We start from the raw sequence: 23,448 nt of genomic DNA, 5'->3' as shown, positions 1-23,448 counted from the left end.
CTCCCTCCCTCCCCTCCCTCCTCCTCCTCCCTCCCTCCCCTCCCTCCTCCTCCTCCACCCTTCCTCCTCCTCCTCCCTCCCTCCTCTCCCTACTCCTCCCTCCCTCCTCCACCCTCCCCTCCCTCCTCCTCCCTCCCTCCTCCACCCTCCCCTCCCTCCTCCTCCTCCTCCACCCTCCCCTCCCTCCTCCTCCTCCTCCTCCTCCTCCACCCTCCCCAGCCAGTCCGGGATGTGGCTGCGGCCCAATTCTGAGAGCACCGAGGGAGCCACTTTGCTCGGGGCCCGAACTGTCTCCACGGCGACCAAGACTCTCGATGTTACCGCCCCACACACCCAATGTCCACTTTCATTGGCTCTACGTCATGCTCTCTGCACGGAGGCCAGCGCTTCATTGGCTGGTCGGGCATCAATCAAATAATGGATTGACCTCCCCCTGACCTTCCGGTCCCCTCGCCTTCAGCCTATTCAGCCTAATGGGTAATCCACCTCTGCTGGACAAGCTTGTTACAGGAGCCGACAGTCGTTTATTTTAAAGCATCCTAAAAAAATTGAAAAGTGATAGTGTGGTATTAAAATATTGTGATGAGCTTTTAACAGCATGCACTGGTCAGCGGGAAGTGCCAGAGTCGGGTCGTCTTATACAAAGGGTACTGCTGGTGATACGCGTGTTGCATTCTGGTCATGTTCAGGTGGAACCTGCGGGCCGTCCTATATACCGGCCATCCTATCCTTCGGTCGGATTGTTGAACGGCTGGCCAATCCCCGCACTGTCAGAAGACTGGCACCAGAACCGCTTTTCCGATTGGTAGCCATCACCGTCAATCATGGACGTGACCCGCCTCCCGCCAACTCCTGTGTGGTCCGGAAGCCGGGCCGCTGCGCACCCTGGGAAGTGTAGGGAATTGCTGCCGATCGTCCAGCCCCCTTACCGCCGTTAGAACTACAAGTCCCGGGGAGCCGCGCGAGGGCGGCAGCTTCGCGCACGCGCCGTGGCGGCAGGGCCGGCTGGCCGGGGCTGGACGCGGAGGAACATGGCGACCTATGTGGAAATCATCCGGCACGAGTTCCCCGACATCGACTCGGAGCTCTTCCAATATGTGACAGGTGAGGCGCCGCGGCGGGCCGGCTGTGGCCTGGGCTCTGGCCGAGCTGGGGCAGCCGCGACGCGGACGCGGCCGGCCCGCCCGCCTGCTCAAGAGCCAGGGTAAATGCTGGAGGAAGCCGGCCGGCCTCGCAGCATCCGTGGGAGGTGACGGGATACCAGCGCCGTTCCGGGCCCGGGCCCTCCCCCTTTCCCTTCCTCTTCCTCTTCCCCTTCCTCTTCCCCCTCCCCTTCTTCCCCTTCCTCTTCCTCCAGGAAGGAGAACCCTCAGAATAGAGGCAGTGTTGGCTGGGGGGGAGACGTTCAGACCGGCACAAGGTGGTAATTGGCGATGGGGAGAATTGATCTTGTCTCTGTGAAAGGAGACGGAGTTGGGGGAAGAAGTGAGGGGAGGGGTGATTAACCATACTGGAGAAGTCAATGTTGATGCCATCTGGTTGGGGGGGGGGGGGGGTGGTGCCCAGATGGAAGATGAGCTGTGGTCTCTCCAATTTGCGGGTGGTCTCAGTCTGGCAGTGCACGAGACCGTGGACAGACGTGTCAGCAAGGGAAGGGGGTGGGCAATTGAAACAGGGTGCCACTGGGACAGAGCGGCGACCGAGCCGAGGTGCTTGGCAGCGATTTCCCGGCCTCTCCGCTGTAGAGGAAACCTACTGGTGCTGGGGCTGAGGGAGTTGTCAGGTGGGAGCTGCCCCTCTGGTTTCCTCCCCCTCTCCCCTCCACTGGCTGGGGAGAAAGCTGCTGGGACCTAAACTTGCTTACAGTGATTCCAGCCCAATTCAACTGTCGTTTGTGGCACTGGTGGAGGGTTGAGCGATTGAGTGGGTGCTATGTTAGGCTGTTGGCTAGCTGGTGATGAGAGTGTTGTATTCTGGTCATTTTCAAATTCAGCACCTTGTCATGTCCAATTGTTTTGCTCAGTAAACCACTTTGGATGCCTGAGATCCGCAACTACTCTTCATAAATCTACAACATCTGACCTTGACCTATACAAATATCCAAATGCGCATTACAACATCTTAACTACTTCTGATATTATTTGCCTTCAGTGGTAAAAATACTGCAAAAACTGGACAAGCAGCGTACTTTATATAGCAAAGATAAAGACACGTAATTGGACGTGAAGAAGGTGGAGTTAGTGGTGAAGAAAATATTCATGGACTGGAGTCAGCTCTGGTATGGACCATATTTTGTCCATACCTTGATGAAATGTTTAAGCCCAACACATTAGTTTTGTATCTTTGCTACATAAAGTACAGTACGTTGTTTGACCTGCTGAGTTTCTCCAGCATTGTGTTTTTACTTCAACCGAGGTGTCTACAGACTTTTGTTTTACTTTACCTTCACTTTTACCTAGAATTATCACGTGTTTGATGCTGTAATGTTGGCTATTGAGTAGTTTTTCAGTAAAATATTCATATGGGATTTAAATTTCTAATTTAATCCCATTTTCCCCAATGATAACCTCCATTAAGTATAAAGTGGAATTTCTCATTCCTTCATAACTCTGTTGGCTGATGCCAGGAATCCCCGGGACACGTAGTTCCAACGGTGTTTCCTGCAAGAATTCTAATGACTAAATTTTGATAATGTAGATTTTTAATTTCCATTTGCTGCATTAGATAGGAGTATGGGCAAATGAAAAACAATGTTGGGAAGTGTACAGTCAGGTACTTTGGTAGAAGGAGTAAAAGGACAGACTATTATTTAGATGGGGAGAAAATTCAAAATTCAGAGGTGCAAAGGGTCTTGGGGGTCCTTGTGCAGGATGGTGAAGAAGGTGGAGTTAGTGGTGAAGAAAGTGAATGCAGTGTTGATATTTATATCTAAAGGAATAAGGATACAAAAGCAGGGATGTGATGTTGAGTCTTTAATCAGGTACTGGTGAGACCTCATTTAGGAGTACACGTCACAGGAGTATGGGCTCCTTATTTAAGAAAGGATGTGCTGGTTTCAGAGAAGATTTACAAGAATGATTCCTGGAATGAAGGGATTAGCATATGAGGAATATTTGACAGCTCTTGGACTGTACTCCTTGGAGTTCAGAAGAATGGGTAGGGGGGGGGGAACCCTCATATAAGCATTTTGAATGTTGAAATACCTAGACAGAGTAAATGTAGCAAAGTTGTTTCTCATGATGGAGGAGTTGAAGACAAGAGGGCACAACGTCAGGATAGAAGGATGCCCATTTAAAATAGAGATGCGGAAGAATTTCTTTAGCCAGGGAGTGGTGGACCCAGGAATTTGCTACCATGGGCAGCTATAGAGGCCAGGTCATTGGGTGTTTTTAAGGTAAAGATTGATATGTATCTGAATAGTCAGGGTATTAAAGGTTGTGGGGAAAAGGCAAGGGGCTGAGTGGGAAAATGGATCAGATCATGATGGGGCAGATCAATGGACTACATGGCCTACTTCTGCTGCTATATCTAGTGGTGTTAATACATTTTATTGCCCTTCCCAAATTCTTCTACCAAATAATTTGAATCTTAACCATATCATGGACTGGAGTCAGCTCTGGTGGATAGGGTCATGAAGTAATTTTACATGATGGCCATCATCGAGTTGAATTGTATGCTGCAGCCATGTATAACATTAGAGATTAGTTAGTGCACTTGGAGTATTGCATTCAATTCCCATTACCACACTAAAGGATATTGTAATGGATAAAGTGTAGAATAGATTCACCAGATGATTGCTTGGAATGGAGTGCTGTAGTGATGAGCAGAGTTTTGAAATATTGAGTATATAGCCTGAGGTGTGAACTGAGGGAGTCTGGAGGGCACTGTTTAGAGAGAGGGGGTAGAAATTTAAAGAATATCTGAGGGTTGTTTTTCAGTTAAGGGTGGTGGTTTAAGTAGAAGGGATGCCATAACTATTATAATGTTAAAAAGGAATTTGGTCAGGAACTTCAGTGGAAAAGATAGAAAGAACATGCACAGGTATACTGTGGGTAAATGGATTGGATGAGGTGTGCCAAGAGGTCCTGTTTCTGTACCCTCTGTTTCCATGATTGTAAGCTTGCTGAAAAATTTGATCTTGGAGGGAGAGGCTTAAGGAGGAAATTCCAGGGATTTGGGTTCAGGCAGCTGGGTATGCCCTGCCAAGTGCAGAAGGCTTGATTGGAGACTTGTAGTTCTGGAAAGCTAGGGGAGGAGCAACTTGTTGACCAATAGAGATGTTTCGATCCATTCATGGCATCTCTCTCGTAAATGCTCTTGCCGGGGGTGTGGCAAGAATGGCGTAGAGTCTAGACGTGCAATCTTGACCTCTCTGGCCAGACTTTTAAATATCAATTTTTTAACTCTTTGTTTTCAATTTTAATTTTTTAAATTTTAGTTTAAAGTATTAAGGAATTATTATGGCCACTAATGGTAAAAAGACTAAACCTCAAGTTCATAAGAAGTTACATTTTCAAAGTGCTGAAGATTTGGGGCCTAGACGACTTGATACTGCCCCAGGCTCAATCTCTTCATTGTCTAAACTCCAAAGATCGCCTGTGGGGGCTGAAAAAAAAATCTATTACTCACCAATTGAAGGATGGCGCTGGAATTACCCGTTCTCCGGAAGAAGGTGCATGTTCCCAAGAAGTGGACCCCGATTTGGAAAGCCTTTCGATTTCAACAGAGGGAGCACGCAGGAAGACGACTCCATTGTTGGAAATGCATCAGGTATCATTTCAATCTGAAGAAATTGTTTTTCATCGTGAATTGATGAAAAAACAACGAGATGTGGGGGGAGACCAGCGGCGACCCCCTGAGGAAGTCAGGGTGCCATCGCAGGGAGTCCAGACCCACAGTAAAACTTTTAAAATGCCTTCTGTTGAGTTGCAGCAGGAGCTGCAGTTACCTTGTTCTGCCACTATGTCAGGGAGAGCAGAGCTGAGATTTACCAATTCACAGTGTATGCAATTAAATGTAGTTATTCAAGCTGTTATAAAACCTTTGTTGACATCTCAAATGAATGAAATGGTTCATATGAATGCTGATATAAGTTCAGAATTAAATATGGTTAAGACACGTGTGGATGCATCTTATGAAGAATTTAAAAAATTTCAGACTGCTTTTTTGGATTGTAAACAACAAGTGACTTCTAACACAGAAAAAGTGTTGAAGGTGGAAAAATCAGTCATAGAACTAGGAGAACATGAGAAGGAGCAAGAAAGAAAAATAGATTATTTGGAGAGTCAAAGCAGAAGGAATAATGTGAAAATTGTTGGTTTGCCAGAAGGTATAGAAGGACAAGATCCTCTTCGTTTCTTTAAAGACTGGATTCCGCAAATATTAGGGCAAGAATTTTTCTCTGGTGGATTGGCACTGGAAAGAGCCCATAGAGCTTTAAGAAGAACACCCTCAGCTGGTCAACTACCGAGACCGGTAATAATTCGATGTTTGAGTTATTTGGACAGAGAAGCAATACTTCGACTTGCAGTACAAAATGCGAGACAACGACAAACCCCATTATTGATTCAGGATAGCAGAGTCTTTTTTTATCCTGATCTGAGTCAAGAGGTCATTCAACGTTGACGTCGATTCAATCCAGTTAAAGAAGTTTTGTGGCGTAAAGGTTATAAGTCTACTTTCCCCTGCAGTGTTGAAGGTGTTTTATGGAGACAATCAATTTCGGTTTTTTGAAACTGATCATGAAGCAATGATTTTTGCTGACTCATTGCCAGATATAAGAGGACAAAGACGTAGACCACCATTATCTCCTAAAGAAAAATCTGGTTGTTCTGGAAACGGAATAAATGGGAAAAACGGGAATGGAAAGAGTCTACCTCCTTCTGAAATGGGATCTTCGAGATTGGAATCTTTTGGATGAAACGAAGAATTTTCTTATTCTATTTTTAATTTTGTTATGATATTTTGATGTTACTGACTGTTTGGCTGGGGAGGGAGAGATTTGCACTAAGTTCATTACTAGTCACCAGCCACTGGTGGGTGACCCACACCCAATTTTTGTTTAGGGGATTACTACCTTTTGGTAGTTTTTTTTTGGGGGGGGGGATTTTCTTTTTTTTTCTTTATTTATTTTAGTTTTTAATTTGTGATTTTTTTTATTGGAGGGCCTATACACATTGATTTGAGGTTTTATATAAAGATATTATTAGTATTTAGTAATAATAGCAGATATATCAAAGTTGAGGTTTGCTACTTTTAATGTTCGAGGATTAAATAGTCCGATTAAGCATAAGTGAGTCTTGGCGTATATTAAGAAAATGAAAATTGATATTGCCTTTTTACAAGAAACACATTTGAATGTGAAGGAAAGCGTGAAATTAAAAAGGGACTGGGTTGGGCATGTATATTCTTCTTCATTTAATTCTAGAGCTAAAGGTGTAGCAATTTTGATACCTAAAAATTTATCTTTTGAACTACAATCAATGGAGGAAAAGGCAGGATGTATTCTTAAATTGAATTGTAAGATTTTTAGTGAATTTTGAACTTTACTTAATATTTATCCCCCAAATGCAGATGATGAGGTATTTATTTCGGATGCATTTTTATGTTTGGGTCAGGCTAATGATAATATTTTAGTTGGTGGTGATTTTAATTGTGTTTTGGAACCTTTATTAGATAAATCTCTGAAGAAAGTTTAAAAAATCCAAGATGGCAATTCAGGTCCAAGCATTGATGAAAGATCTTAATTTAGTAGATATTTGGAGATGTCTTAATCCAACAGAGAAAGATTTCTCCTTTTATTCATCTAGACATGAATCGTTTTCAAGGATTGACTTCTTTTTAGTATCGGCACATTTACAAGGGAAAGTACAACAAGCGGAATATAAAAGTAGGGTGATTTCAGATCATTCTCTGTTAAATTTTACATATGAGACTTCTGAGAAAATTCAAATAGCTTATCGTTGGAGATTTAATACAATGTTAAAAATATGGAATTTATTGATTTTTTGAAAAAAACAAATTAATTTTTTTGGAAGAAAATTCTAATTCTGTTCAAAGTAAGTTTATATTATGAGATGCTATGAAAGCCTATTTGAGAGGACAAATAATTAGTTATACTTCTAAAATAAAAAAGAATCGATTAAATCAGAGTCTTGAATTAGAGAAACAGATCGATGAGTTAGAAAAGGAATTTCAGAAAGATGCTACAGAAGATCAGAAAATAGAATTACCCCCTAAGCCCTCTGCTTTTTGATTTAATAGTTGAGCTGCTAGCTGTTGCAATGTGAGCAAGTGAAAATTTTAGAGGCTTGTTTAGAGGACCAATTGAACATAGGTTATATGCAGATGACCTTTTTTGTGTCCACTCCAGAGGTATTGTCGTTACTTACATGCTTTAGTAAGTTAGCAGGATATAAACTTAATCTGCAAAGGAGTGAATTACTACCACTAAAAGGCTACTTGCTTGATATTCTAATTATCCTTTTAAAATAGTGAAAGATCAATTTAAGTATCTAGGTATTATAACCAAGAATTTAAAAAACCTCTTTAAATAAAAGTTTGTAGCTTTATTTAATCAGTCTAAAACAATACTTTGAATGGTGTTAGGTCTGCATTGTTCATGAATGAGTGAGACAAACACCAGACTGAGTCGAAATCAGGGTTCTTTGTTCTTTATTACCGGATTGTAACACTTGCGACTAACAAAGTTAGTCGGAGAATGCATTCTGCCGTTATCAGCAAAATGGTGATTTTTTATACCCTTGGATACATGCTTAGAACATCATCATATCATTACTTGTCCAATGACTAAAACTGTTGCTATCCTTTCCCTGCTAGCTTCCTGCCTCTCAATCCATCAATGTCTCTCTTATCTTGTAAGTACAAGGATGCATTCTGTTACTCCTTAGTACTGGGTGACTCCTTCTCCGGTCCCATCTCATGATGTTTTACCTAACAGGAGTACAAGGACACCTCCCCTTCTTGTTACTGCCCTGTACAGGGTAACTCCCTACACATTCCCATCTCATGATGTTTTACCTTACAATGGTCACCACTTTCTATAACTGTGATAGGCCATATTAATTTGATTAAAATGAATATTTTACCAAAATTTTTATATTTATTTCATTCAACACCAATTTTTATTTCTAAGTCTTTCTTTGACACATTGGAATCATCTATTATGTCATATATATGGAAAGGAAAGAAACCAAGAATAATAAAAGTTATCTTCAGAAGATAAGAAGTGATGGAGGACCGTCGTTACCTAATTTTAGATTTTATTATTGAGTAATGAACATAAGGAATATGTTATTGTTCTTAGAGTTTGATAATAGAGATGACTGCCCCAATTGGATGGAAACAATTGAAATCCCTTAAGAAGGCTTCCTTACAGGCAGTATTGGGTTCACCTTTACCTCTCTCTATTCCAAACTAACAAAGAATTTAATAATGAGATTTAGATTGAAGATTTGGAGTCAATTTAGGAAATTTTTTGGAATTATGAAATTTATATTTACTAGTCCTATCCTACTCAATCATTTATTCCAATTCGACATTTTGATTTATATTTACTAGTCCTATTCTACTCAATCATTTATTCCAATTCGACATTTTGATTTATATTTACTAGTCCTATTCTACTCAATCATTTATTCCAATTCGACATTTTAGATGCAAACTATGAAGAATGGAATTGTCTAGGAATTAAAACTTTTAACAATTTTTTTATCCAACAAAATTTTGCATCTTTACAATTGACAATTACATTTTTCTTTCTTTGGCTTGGCTTCGCGGACGAAGATTTATGGAGGGGGTAAAAAGTCCACGTCAGCTGCAGGCTCGTTTGTGGCTGACCAGTCCGATGCGGGACAGGCAGACACGATTGCAGCGGTTGCAAGGGAAAATTGGTTGGTTGGGGTTGGGTGTTGGGTTTTTCCTCCTTTGCCTTTTGTCAGTGAGGTGGGCTCTGCGGTCTTCTTCAAAGGAGGCTGCTGCCCGCCAAACTGTGAGGCGCCAAGATGCACGGTTTGAGGCGTTATCAGCCCACTGGCGGTGGTCAATGTGGCAGGCACCAAGAGATTTCTTTAGGCAGTCCTTGTACCTTTTCTTTGGTGCACCTCTGTCACGGTGGCCAGTGGAGAGCTCGCCATATAATACGATCTTGGGAAGGCGATGGTCCTCCATTCTGGAGATGTGACCCATCCAGCGCAGCTGGATCTTCAGCAGCGTGGACTCGATGCTGTCGACCTCTGCCATCTCGAGTACCTCGACGTTAGGGGTGTGAGCGCTCCAATGGATGTTGAGGATGGAGCGGAGACAACGCTGGTGGAAGCGTTCTAGGAGCCGTAGGTGGTGCCGGTAGAGGACCCATGATTCGGAGCCGAACAGGAGTGTGGGTATGACAACGGCTCTGTATACGCTTATCTTTGTGAGGTTTTTCAGTTGGTTGTTTTTCCAGACTCTTTTGTGTAGTCTTCCAAAGGCGCTATTTGCCTTGGCGAGTCTGTTGTCTATCTCATTGTCGATCCTTGCATCTGATGAAATGGTGCAGCCGAGATAGGTAAACTGGTTGACCGTTTTGAGTTTTGTGTGCCCGATGGAGATGTGGGGGGGCTGGTAGTCATGGTGGGGAGCTGGCTGATGGAGGACCTCAGTTTTCTTCAGGCTGACTTCCTGGCCAAACATTTTGGCAGTTTCCGCAAAGCAGGACGTCAAGCGCTGAAGATCTGGCTCTGAATGGGCAACTAAAGCGGCATCATCTGCAAAGAGTAGTTCACGGACAAGTTTCTCTTGTGTCTTGGTGTGAGCTTGCAGGCGCCTCAGATTGAAGAGACTGCCATCCGTGCGGTACCGGATGTAAACAGCGTCTTCATTGTTGGGGTCTTTCATGGCTTGGTTCAGCATCATGCTGAAGAAGATTGAAAAGAGGGTTGGTGCGAGAACACAGCCTTGCTTCACGCCATTGTTAATGGAGAAGGGTTCAGAGAGCTCATTGCTGTATCTGACCCGACCTTGTTGGTTTTCGTGCAGTTGGATACACTTCCAATCTCTTTTCAGTACCAACCGCTCAGTCCAAGATTCCGCCCTGCTCCAGCTCCCTCAACAGCCCCTAAGGCTAGAGCTGGATGAGGTTCCCACCCTGGATGAGACATATAAGGCAATCGAACAACTGAAAAGTGGCAAAGCAGCAGGTATGGATGGAATCCCCCCAGAAGTCTGGAAGGCTGGCGGCAAAACTCTGCATGCCAAACTGCATGAGTTTTTCAAGCTTTGTTGGGACCAAGGTAAACTGCCTCAGGATCTTCGTGATGCCACCATCATCACCCTGTACAAAAACAAAGGCGAGAAATCAGACTGCTCAAACTACAGGGGAATCACGTTGCTCTCCATTGCAGGCAAAATCTTCGCTAGGATTCTACTAAATAGAATAATACCTAGTGTCGCCGAGAATATTCTCCCAGAATCACAGTGCGGCTTTCGCGCAAACAGAGGAACCACTGACATGGTCTTTGCCCTCAGACAGCTCCAAGAAAAGTGCAGAGAACAAAACAAAGGACTCTACATCACCTTTGTTGACCTCACCAAAGCCTTCGACACCGTGAGCAGGAAAGGGCTTTGGCAAATACTAGAGCGCATCGGATGTCCCCCAAAGTTCCTCAACATGATTATCCAACTGCACGAAAACCAACTGCACAATTACATTTAATCTGCCAAATAAACACTTTTTTTAGATATGATCAAATTAGACATTTTATTTGTTCTAAACTTTCAATATTTCCATATCTTCTGGATCCAAATTTCATAGATGAACATTTTGAATTATAATTTATACATAAAGGTATAATATTCACCTTATTATAAAATATTGAATTTAAAAACAGTCTCTTTAATTAGGATCAAAACTGAATCGGAGAATGATCTCAATATATCTATTTCAGAAGAAGATTGGATTTCAGTTTTGGCTCTTAACCATGATTCATCTCAATGTGTGAGGCACAGTTTGATTCAATTTAAAGTGGTACACAGAGTACATTTATCTAAAGTTAAGCTTGCTTGAATCTACCCAGATATCAACTCATTGTGTGACAAATGTAAAAGATTTCAAGTCTCTTTGATTCATATATTTTGGTTTTGTCCCAATTTAGCAGAATTTTGGACAGCTATTTTCAGAACATTTTCGGTCATTTTTGGGATTGATCTAGAACCATGCCCATTTATTGCAATGTCGGGGTTCTCCAATGGTGTAAACATATATTTAATATTTAACCAAAAACAGGTCTTAGCATTTTTTAACATTACTGGCTTGAAAAGGAATATTGCTTAAATGGAAAGAGGTCTTTCCATCCACCCGTAGACAATGGTTACTGGATATTATGTCCTTTCTAAGTTTGGGGGAAAAAAATCAGACATAATGTTAAGATTACGACCTCTTTTGATAAGACTTATGGTCCATTTATTAGCTTACTTTCATAATTGGAATGATCAAGGTTCAGGGATGTAGTCAATGGGCATGTTTTGTCAGATCTCTGGAGGCTGTTGCTTGATTTCAAGTCTGCTTGAATACCAATTTGAACCTTGGTTGCTGGATGAGGTTAGACTTTATAATCAACCCTTTTTCTCCTTTCTTTTTCCCTTTTCATTTTTTTTTGCTATTTACTATATGCTTAGATTAGAATATCAGTCCATGTATTATTATTATTATTACTATAGGATATGCTACCAATCCAAATGTATATATTTAATTTATATGGACTTGTTATGTATGGTTGTATGATAAAAAATCAATAAAAATAATACAAAATGACTGAAGAACAACCAAAGGAACTGCTCACATTAACCATCTGAGACTCTTGCATTCATGAAACAATATTTATTTGTGTACATGTGTGTTTTTAAAATATTTTTATATTTTATACACACACACACAAATCTATTTTTAAAAAAATGTAGATCTAAAGCATGGTAACGGACCCTTCCAGCCTACGAGCCCATGCTTCCAAAATACCCCAATTTAACCTAAAACCTATGTGCATTTTGAATGGTGGGAGTAAACTGGAGCACCCAGAGGAAACTCACACACATGGGGAGAACGTACAAACACCTTACTGACGATAATGCTGGATTTGAACCTGGGGCGCTGGTGCTAACTGCTAGCTTACTTTCGTAGTTTATCCTTTTTCTCTTGGCATCTTTGTTGACTTATGTTGGTTTTAATAAACTATCCACTCTTCTGGCTACCTGCTAATTTTATCAACATCATGTGCCCTCTCTTTTGGCTGCTGAATTCCACTGTGACAGAGCCAAAATACCGTCTGGTCCTGAATCCACATGGCTCAATTTGTCTCTAGTGGCCCCACTGAGAGTTTGGAAGAGTAGAATCTGGTTGGAGCTGCTGAGTTCTTTCTCCAGTTTGGGAAAAGTGCATGTCTTTTTCACACCTCTGAAATCCAGTAGGCAATATCACTAATTTATCCTCTTTTGTGCTCAGTTGGTAAGCCTCTTTATTTCCTGAACACTACCTGCTTCTCCACCGATCTTTGTACCGTCCTTACTTGCGTGGGTAAAACTCCCGTCGACTCTTGTTTTCCTCAGGTGTTCTGGACACTGCTGCTACTGACTTGGAATCTGTTGACGAGATTTTTGAGGCAATCGGCGATGTTCTTCAGGAAGTGTCAGCCTCAAAAAATGAAGATGACATACGTGAGATTTGTCAAAAAATGTTTAATACTCTTAAACTGTGAGTAAATGTTTTCATTCTCTTCTATTGATTTTGGATCTTTTCACTAAGTTGTAAGATACTAACCATTGAAAATTAATCTCATCCTGTGTTATTATCAAGTTCTGAGTCAGGAACACAGTTTTTTTGACACAAGCTAACTTCATTATCTTGGTGCACAATGTTATTGCTGTGCACATATCAAACTTGTCGTACTGATGGCTTCCTCAAGCATTACAGTACACCACGCACAATAGAACATGCCTTCTGTCTTGTGAATTTACCTCTAGTTTGAACAGTGCAGAATTAAGAAACTGCCAAAGTCTACAACCATCCCTGTAGAAAATCCTTTGACGTAGGTTCAATGAATTAGTTAGGTTTTGTAAGGCCTTCCAGATACCACATGAAAGGAGATGCATTATAGCTACATTACACAAAAGGAAGTGGGAAATATAGCTGGATGAAGTATGGGGTGTGTGTTTAAACAGCTGTTTTTTAATTCTCAAGGAATGTTCGTGTTCTAGCAAAACCTGCATTTATTGCCATCATTAGTTAGAACAATACACCACAGGAACAGGGCCTGCGGCTCACGTGTCTGTGCAAAGCCTTGCTTGCAGATGAAGCATCCCTCTGTTCTAAGCATGTACATGTGTACATTTTGTTCCAAAATCTCTAATTCTCCCTATCAAGGTGTGACCACAATTGTGCACAATATTTTGAGACATTGGAGCAGAAATGGGCTATTCAGCCATCGTGTCTGCCCTGCCATTCCATCATGAGCTGCTCCATTTTTCCACTCAGCCCCACTGCCTGATCTTCTCCCCATAACCTGTGATTGCCTGCCTAATCAAGAACCTATCAATTTCTCCCTTTAATACACCCAATGACCCAGCCCCCACAGCTGCCTGTGGGAACAAGTCATCACCTTCTGGCTATTAAAGATATTTTCTGCACTTCTTTTTGATGTGGATGCCCTTCAATCTTGAAGTTGTGCCCTCTTGTGCCCCCCACCATTCTCCTAAATTCCAATGAGTACAGGCCAGGAGCTGTTAAATGTTTCTCGTATAATAATCCCTTCTTTCGTGGAATTATCCTTGTGAACTGGTTTTCTTCTACCAAAGTGCATGACTGTACACTTTCCAACATTGTATTTAATTTGCCATTTCTCCACCCATTCTCCTAATCTGTCTGAGACCTTCTGTAGCCTCTTTATTTCCTGAACACTACCTGCTTCTCCACCGATCTTCGTACCATCTGCAAACTTGGCCACAAAGCCAATAATTCTATCAACATAAGAAGAAGCAATCATATCACTGAACCCTGTTGAATACCACTAGCAGCTAGTAACTAACCAGAATATGATCCCTGTATTCCAAGTGTAGCCCAACTAAAATTTTATATAGCTGCAACATGATTTATTTACTTGTATATTTCATGCCTCACCCAATGAAGGAAGGATACCATACACCTTCGTTACCACTCTATAATTTTATATAGCTGCAACATGATTTATTTACTTGTATATTTCATGCCTCACCCAATGAAGGAAGGATACCATACACCTTCGTTACCATTCTATCTAATTTTGTGGCCCATTTCAAGGATGTATGGTCATGAGACCCCAGATTTCTCTACATATCGATGCTTATAATAATCCTACTATTAACATATGCTTTCCCCATACATGTGACCACCTAATGCATAACCTTACACTTCTCTGTGGATTAAACTCAATGGTACAACTGCACTGTTGCTGGATTTCTAACCATTGAATGGTGCAAGAATAGGAACTACTAGTATCAGGGTGAGGAGAGAAACAAAATAGGGTGGGGGTTGGGTTTGAAAGGAAGCCGAGTGAAATGTCAGCACCTATGCAAACCATTCTGGAACAAGAATATTGAAAGTTTGATTAGAAGGATGCACATGTTGGTTATAAGCATTTGGGTTTGAGTGAATCCTTTCTTTATTGGAAATGTAGGACTGAACATGAAATTAAGGCTGTAAGAGGATGTGAAATGTCCTTGGCAAGCAGTGATGGGGTGAATTGCAAAAACATGTATAAATATATTCGAAGGAAGAGATTAGGCGGGCAAAGAGCAAGTGCCCTTAGAGGCCATATGGGAAGTCTGTGCGGAGCTAGGAAATATGATTGGGATCCTAAAAGAATATTGTTCACCAGCGAGTAAGATGTGGAAGATGGATTGAGGTAGAGGGAAGTTTGTCTGAATGGAGGTATGTTAACAGTGGTGTGCTGCAGGGATCGACCCTGGGACCATTGTGTGTAATGTCTATAAATGACTTGGATGAGGACTGATCAAAAAGCTTTCAGATGGCACAAATATTGCTATTGTAGTTGATGGTGAAAGGATTCAGAAAGATGTCGATCACTTGGAAAAGTGGGAGATGGAATTTAATTGTGCCAGGTAATACATTTAGGACTGGAAGCGCTGACAACGTGGACAGTAAATTAGAGGGTTCTTGGTAGTATTCATGCACAGAGGAACATTGATCTACATGTGAGAGGTAAAACATGAAAATCTGTAGACACTGTGGTTGAAATAAAAACACGATGCTGGAGAAACTCCGCAGGTCAAACAGTGTCCTTTATGTCGTGAAGATGAAGATAAAACCAAGGCCCACACGCCTGCCCACCTTTTGTCTATACCTTGATGAAGGGTACAAATGAGGAGTAATGGAATAGATAAGAAGGAAAGAGGCAGTATGGGTGAACAGGTCTCATTTGGAGCATAAACAATGGCTTGGAATAGTGAGTTTGAGGACCAATTTGGGCAGCTCTCCATGTCTGCCAATCATGATCTCAATCTAAGCTAATACCTTCTTGCATGTGGTCTTAATGTCTGCCTTTCTTAAATGTTGCCATCATATTTACTTTTATTAGCTCCTTTGGCAGCATGTTGCAGGGACTTCCACTTGTTGATCAAAATTATTGTGTACCAGTGTTGAACCTATGACAATTTGGATGTTGGTCCATCTAAAAACTAGTGGGAAATTCATAAAACCTTTTGGCTTCTCAAAAATTTGATATACGTTTTGAGTTTTGGCTTCTTTTATCTCTTTTATGCCACATAATATTACTGAAAATTTACTTAAATTTATCAGTAGCCTCTTGTTCTGAATTGGAAATTGTAATCCACACGAAATTCTTCATAGTTTATAAAATCATTCATTGTGTGTATGAAGTTAAGTTTATGACAAATTGCCTCCAGTGGCTAGTGAGGCTGAAGGCTAGTGTAAAATTGTTTTGGTTTTCTTGCCAGCAATACATCAAACTCCTCAAAATCAAATGTATTACTGAAAGCGCCGATACAACTCTCGAAAGTAACTGGCAACGCGGGTAAGTAACGCATTTATTTCTTGAATTTTGTGGCTCCTTTTTCACTAATTCTATTTATCCATCTTGGCTTTTTTATTTTGAAAGCAGCATTTTGATGTTTGCCTAAAAAGGTCACAGGTTATTATTCCTTCTGTATAATCCTACCTACTGAAGATGAGGAAACCACTCTGATATGTCTTCATCAATGGATGATGATCTGATCTCTGCTTCACTCCAGTTCCATGCATAAATTTTATGTATTCTTTTCTGAATTGGGAGCATTGTCCATAGCTGATGTTTACCATTTCTATCCAAGAGACTGAAAGCAACTGTTGAATCCATTTGTTGGAGAAATTATTAACACTCCCTATCCTTTATGAATTGCTTTTAAGATCTAGGGATAGTTCCTTGGGTGATATTAAGAAAATATGGGAACAAGACTTGCATGTGATTCTATTTTGAAACATACCCGCTCATCTTCTCTTTGTGCTAGACATTCATTCATTCAATTTAAAGTAATCCATAGGGCTCATTTTTCCAAGGTTCAATTAGCTAAATTTTATCCTAATATCTCCTCTAAATGTGATCAATGCAGAAATGAGGAAGGTACTTTGTATGATGTATTTTGGTTATGTCCTTCTCTCTTTAATTTCTGGCAAGGGGTATTTCGCAGCTTATCATTAGTTCTTAATATTATCTTGACCCCTAGCCCTTTCCTTGCTATTTTTGGAGGGAATGGGCCAATGGATTTAATATTGACTGCTTCACAATCCCATGTAGCAACTTTTGCTTCCCTCGTGCTAGAAGGGCCATTTTGCTGAGATGGAAAGATACTGTCCCTCCCATTCATCTCAATGGTTGTCGGATGTGATGGCATGTTCATCTCTAGAAAAAAAATAGGTGTTTTATTGCTGCAATGGATCTTAACTTTCTTTCTCTGAGGTCCTTTTCTCAATTATTTTCAAAACTTGTAGATCAATTATTTTTGGTATTTTTTTTCATGACTCCATAGTTATTATTAGGAGTGGACTCCTTAACTTGGCCAGCTTCCCTCACAGGGAGGGGTTTAATTCTTAGTTAAGACTTTTTTTTTCTCTTTCCCTTTTTTTCATTTAATAACATGGGTTCATTTGTAGCTTGTTTATTGTTGTTTGATACTTGTAACTCAATATTAATTTACTTTATTACCATATGTACCTATGTTAAAACCAATAAAAAGATTGAGAAAGAACACTGTACACGAATTTGGGACCTGTTTGGACAGATTTAGTGATAATTTAATCCTCAATCCCACTTTAATCTCATTTATCTTTGTTTTTACTCGTTAACATCTAATTTTATAGCTTTTGTGAATAAATGAACTATGATTTCCCTTCTTACGGTAGATCTGATGATATCATTTATGGATTATTTGCAGGCCAATGCTGACCATGGCCTTTGAGAAGATATTCTCTTTCTTTCTTCCTTGCTGCATTAGAACATAGACTGTGTTGTACATGATATCCACATGAAACTATTGGAAGCCAGAATTGTGCACAGTGACTCATCCAATGTTCTATCTTCTTTGTACTAAACATGCAGAAAATCATAAATTGTGTAAAATATTTTCCTATAATGCGCACACACATATACCGTGTGGGTGTAGTATTCTAAATTCTGACTGACAAAAGCAATTTGCATTAAATGGACATGAGACAAAGCATATACCAGTAGCTGCCACAGTTAATCTCCCGCAATTAACACCCAATCAACTTCTCCCAGAGGCATCAGTTGTCCATCATATTGGTATCCTGTTCAATGCATTAACAAGTTTTGGAGAGGAATCAATTTAATAGATCGAAAACAGGCTTCAGAGTTGAGCAGGATTTTAATTCTAATGTTGTCTCAAATTAGAGGCACTTGATATGTTAATCTCCACCCTCAGGGACTGGTCTGGGCAATTAACACTGATAAGGTGCTGTGCTCCAGCCACAATATCCTGTTTATATTCCGTACAAAGAGATATTCCCAAGATCAAAAATTTACTGCACCCGCTATAAATTGTGCGTCTCCAGAATGGAGGACCATCGCCTTCCCAAGATTGTGTTATATGGCGAGCTCTCCACTGGCCACCGTGACAGAGGTGCACCAAAGAAGAGGTACGAGGACTGCCTAAAGAAATCTCTTGGTGCCTGCCACAGTGACCACCGCCAGTGGGCTGATATCGCCTCAAACTGTGCATCTTGGCGCCTCACAGTTCAGCGGGCAGCAACCTCCTTTGAAGAAGACCGCAGAGCCCACCTCACTGACAAAAGACAAAGGAGGAAAAACCCAACACCCAACCCCAATCAACCAATTTTCCCTTGCAACCGCTGCAACCGTGTCTGCCTGTCCTGCATCGGACTTGTCAGCCACAAACGAGCCTGCAGCTGACGTGGACATTACCCCTCCATAAATCTTCGTCCGCGAAGCCAAGCCAAAGAAGAAATTGCATTCTCATGTTCGCTATAACAGTCCCATGCTCGCAATAAATTGCCGGCGCATCTTTTCCACAGCTGCTATAAATTGTGTGCGTCCTTTTAGCTTGCAGTTATATTCTCACACCCGCTATAAATTGTAAACATGTAAAAATATACTTGTTTAGTGTGCACACGCATATAATGTGGGGGGGGGGGGGGGGGGGCGCCTGGTTTGAAAAATATAGTATTTGTTTCTCTCATTTCCATTTCTTACGAAGGTTCTTCTCTATGAAATGTTGGCTGTTTTTCTTTTCACAGATGCTTCTTGGCCTACTGGGTGTTTCCAGCATTTCAATTCAGAATTACTTGTTCCCATTGGCCTTAAATTGCCCCATTCCTACCCCTGGAGGTTTCCAAGCAAGGACTTGCACTCGTTCAGTCGCAGTACCAATGCTTGGGAACTCTAACCTCTTGATTCAATGGCAGTTTCTATTTGACTGTTATCAAACATTTGAATGAATCTCACACTGGCAAAAGATGATGCCCTTGAACCTATACTTTTCCCTATTCCCTGTTTTGGTACTTTATACCTAGCTTAACTTGACTGTTGCATCACAACTCTTTATGCACCATTAATTGTCTATTTATTTGTGCATTTGTTATTATTGCACTACCTGCTGTATCCGTTCGATTCCCTGCATGACAACCCAAACGTCTTGTACATGAGAATAAAACAACTCAAAAAAATGTATTGCATGAAGTGATATCTGTGGATTTTGACACAGGCCTTCCACACTAATAGGGGGCTATTTACAGTGCACTCCATAATGTTAGGGTCACCTTTGATCCCCACCTGTGGCTCCAAGTAGCTGTAGCACGTGCAGTGGCCTCACCCCGGTAAACATAGAAACATAGAAGATAGGAGCAGGAGTAGGTCATTTGGCCCTTCGAGCCTGCTCCACCATTCAATGAGATCATGGCTGATCTTAAAGTTCAGTACCCCGTCCCCGCCTTCTCTCCGTAATCCCTAATTCCCTTATACTGAAGAAATATATCTAATTCCCTCTTAAATATATTCAATGAACCTGCCTCTACTGCCCTCTGTGGCAATGAATTCCACAGATTCACCTCCCTCTGGGTCAAGAAATTCCTCCTCATCTCGGTCCTAAATGGTTTGCCTATTATCCTCGAACTATGGCCCCGGGTTCTGGACTCCCCCACTATTGGAAACATCTCTTCCGCATCCATTCTGTCCAGTCCTGCCAGAATTTTATAGGTCTCTATGAGATCCCCTCTCAATCTTCTAAACTCCAGCGAGTACAATCCCAATTTGCGCAATCTTTCCTCATAAGTCATTCCTGCCATTCCAGGTATCAGCCTGGTGAATTGCCTCTGCACTCCCTCCATCGCAAGAACATCCTTCCTTAGATAAGGCGACCAAAACTGCACACAATACTCCAGGTGGGGTTTCACCAAGGCTCTGTACAGCTGCAGCAAGGTATCCCTATTCCTATACTCAAACCCTCTTGATATGAAGACCAACATACCATTTGCCTTTTTAACGGCCTGCTGTACTTGCATGCTCGCCTTCAGTGACTGGTGCACAAGAACCCCTAGGTCTCTCTGCACATCCCCATCTCCCAATCTATTGCCATTCAAATAGTAATCTGCCCTCCGGTTTGTATTACCAAAGTGGATAACCTCACATTTATCCACATTGTAGTGTATTTACCATGTATCTGCCCCAATTTATCCAAATCACACTGGTGCTTCCTGACCCCCTCTTCAGTGCACACAACCCCTCCTAGCTTAGTGTTGTCTGCAAATTTGGAGATATTACATCCAATCCCCTCATCTAGATCATTAATGTAAATTGTGAACAGCTGGGGTCCCAGTACAGATCCCTGTGGCACCCCATTGGTTACCGCCTGCCACTCAGAAAATGAGCCGTTTATCCCAACTCTCTGTCTTCTATGCCAGCCAGTTCTCAATCCACATCAATACCTTGCTCCCAATCCCATGAGCCTTGATTTTGCATGCCAGTCGTTTATGTGGGACCTTATCGAAGGCCTTTTGGAAGTCCAGGTACACCACATCCACTGGCTCTCCCCCATCTATTTTACCTGTCACCATCTCAAAGAATTCCAATAGATTTGTCAAGCACGATTTACCTTTTGTAAATCCATGTTGACTCTGTCTGATCCCTACTCTGCTAGTCATATGCTCCGCTATTACATCCTTAATAATGGATTCCATCATTTTGCCCACTACTGATGTAAGGCTCACCGGCCTATAATTCCCCTCTTTTTCTCTACCCCCCCTTTTAAATAGTGGGGTAACATTAGCTACCCTCCAATCCATGGGTACTGATCCTGAGTCTATCGAGTTCTGGAAAATAATTCTTAAAGCATCTGCTATCTGAATGTCCACTTCCTTAAGTACCCTAGGATGTAGATTATAACATAACATAATAACATAACAATTACAGCACGGAAACAGGCCATTAGGCCCTTCTAGTCCGCACCGAACCAAACACCCCTTTCTAGTCGCACCTCCCTGCACAATGCCCATAACCCTCCATCTTCTTCTCATCAATATACCTGTCCAACCTTTTCTTAAATAATACAATTGACTCCGCCGCCACTATTTCTCCCGGAAGATCATTCCACACGGCTACCACTCTCTGAGTAAAGAAGTTCCCCCTCATGTTACCTCTAAACCTCTGCCCCTTAATTCTTAACTCATGTCCTCTTGTTTTAATCTTTCCTCCTCTTAACGGAAATAGTCTATCCATATCCATTCTGTCTATCCCTTTCATAATCTTAAATACTTCTATCAAATCCCCTCTCAACCTTCTACGCTCCAAAGAATAAAGACCTAATCTGTCCAATCTCTCCCTATACTCTAGATGCTTAAACCCAGGTAACATTCTGGTAAACCTTCTCTGCACTCTCTCCACTCTGTTTATATCCTTCTTATAATTAGGCGACCAGAACTGCACACAGAACTCCAAATTAGGCCGCACCAACGTCTTATACAATCTCAACATCACCTCCCAACTCCTATATTCCATGCAATGATTGATAAAGGCCAGCATACTAAAAGCCTTCTTCACCACCCTATTCACGTGAGTTTCTACCTTCAGGGAACGATGTACCGTCACTCCTAAATCTTTCTGCTCTTCTGTATTCCTCAATGCTCTCCCATTTACCACGTATGTCCTATTCTGATTCTTCTTACCAAAATGAAGCACCTCACACTTATCAGCATTAAATTCCATCTGCCATTTTTCAGCCCACTTTTCTAAGCAGCCCAAATCCCTCTGCAATCCTTGAAAACCTTCTTCATTATCCACTATTCCACCTATCTTAGTATCGTCTGCATATTTACTAATCCAATTCACCACCCCATCATCTAGATCATTAATGTATATAACGAACAACAATGGGCCCAATACAGATCCTTGAGGCACACCACTGGTCACCGGCCTCCAACCTGACAGACAATTATCCACTACCACTCTCTGGCCTCTCTCTTTCAGCCAATGTTCAGTCCATTTGACTATCTTAAAATTTATACCTAAAGACTGCACCTTCCTAACTAACCTTCCATGTGGTACCTTATCAGACCCTTGGGATTTATCGGCCTTCAATTTCCCCAAGACCATGTCCTTAGAGATACTGATTTCTTTCAGTTTCTCCCTTGCATTAGTCTCTATGTTTCCCAACATTCTTGGGAGGTTATTTGTATCCTCTCTTGTGAAAACAGAACTAAAGTAAGCCTTCTCAACAGATGGGCTGAACCAAGTGAGAGTAGCCAACAGGTCTTCAACCCTCAGTGAGGTAGGGGATCTGTCTATCCCAGCGTGTGATTGAGCGGAAGAGACCCATTAATGGTCAAGAAGGCAGTCCCAGCAGGCATTGTGAAGCACTAAGTACACGACAAGACACTTAGACATCCTGGTCATCCAATGCAGTAAGAGAGGACTCCAAGCATAATGGTTGTCTGTGCCATTGGATCAAGGACTCTTCTGCCAAGAGAGTAGGATCACCCTGTGCAACAGCTGTTCCACTTAAAACTCCATCACACACAGGTTTTCTTTGTGTGTCTTCTTTGAACCAAAGGACAACCAATAATGGTGCAGGTATAAGAGCTAGGCTCGCCATTTTTCAACGTGCGGACTAGAGTTGTGCCAATGAAAGTCAAAGAAGCCATTACAAAACTGAAAAACAAGAATAAAGCAATGAGACATTGCCCAAATCTGAGGATTGTGAAAATTAACTGTTTGAAGCATCGTTAAGAAGAGCGTCTACAGTGAGCTCAGTAATCACAAAAACCAAGGAAGATCTCCACTGTTGATGAAAGAAGAATTCTCATTATAATGAAAAAAAAATCCCCAAATGCATGTCCAATAGATCAGAAACACTCTTTAGGAGGGAGGTGTGAATGTGCCAATGACGACTGTCTGCAGAAGACTTCATGAACAGAAATACAGAGGCTACACTGCAAGATGCACACCATGAGTTCACCACAGAAACAGGATGGCTAGATTACAGTTTGCCAAGAAGTATTTAAATGAACCTGCAGAATTCTGGAAAAAAGTCTTGTGGACAGATGAGAACAAGATTAACCTGTATCAGAGTGATGGCAAGAGCAAAGTGTGGAAGTGTAAAGGAACTGCCCAAGGTCCAAAGCATCCCACTGCATCTGTGAAATGAGGTGGTGTTATGTTCTGGGCTGCCACAGGTACTGGCGCACCTATCTTCATTGATGATGGCAGTAGCAAATTGAATTCTGAGGTGTATAGAAACATTTGCTCAAGTTTGAGCAAATGCCTCCAAACTCAATAGATGCAGCTTCATCCTACAGCAAGACAATGGTACCAACCATACTGCTAAACCAAGAAAGGAGTTTTTCAAAGCTAGATACTGAAAAAAGTCTTGAATGTTCAAGTC

At 41.6% G+C, this 23,448-nt stretch overlaps 1 protein-coding gene across 1 annotated transcript in view; it reads left to right on the top strand.

Annotated features, from left to right (window-relative positions):
- The first annotated feature begins 503 nt into the window (after positions 1–503).
- Positions 504–23,448, top strand: part of abcf3 (ATP-binding cassette, sub-family F (GCN20), member 3) — a 72,197-nt gene continuing 49,252 nt past the window's right edge. Inside the window, exons 1-3 of the mRNA XM_069897631.1 lie at positions 504–1,104; positions 12,598–12,742; positions 16,000–16,076. Of these exons, the coding sequence (XP_069753732.1) occupies positions 1,032–1,104; positions 12,598–12,742; positions 16,000–16,076 (295 nt within the window). The 5' untranslated portion in view covers positions 504–1,031. The remainder of the gene's footprint in view (positions 1,105–12,597; positions 12,743–15,999; positions 16,077–23,448) is intronic.

Source organism: Narcine bancroftii, chromosome 9, assembly GCF_036971445.1.
Source record: "Narcine bancroftii isolate sNarBan1 chromosome 9, sNarBan1.hap1, whole genome shotgun sequence".
In the NCBI taxonomy this organism is placed as follows: domain Eukaryota; kingdom Metazoa; phylum Chordata; class Chondrichthyes; order Torpediniformes; family Narcinidae; genus Narcine; species Narcine bancroftii.
The sequence above is the reverse complement of the archived record's forward strand: the minus strand, read 5'-3'. Positions and strand labels throughout refer to the sequence as shown.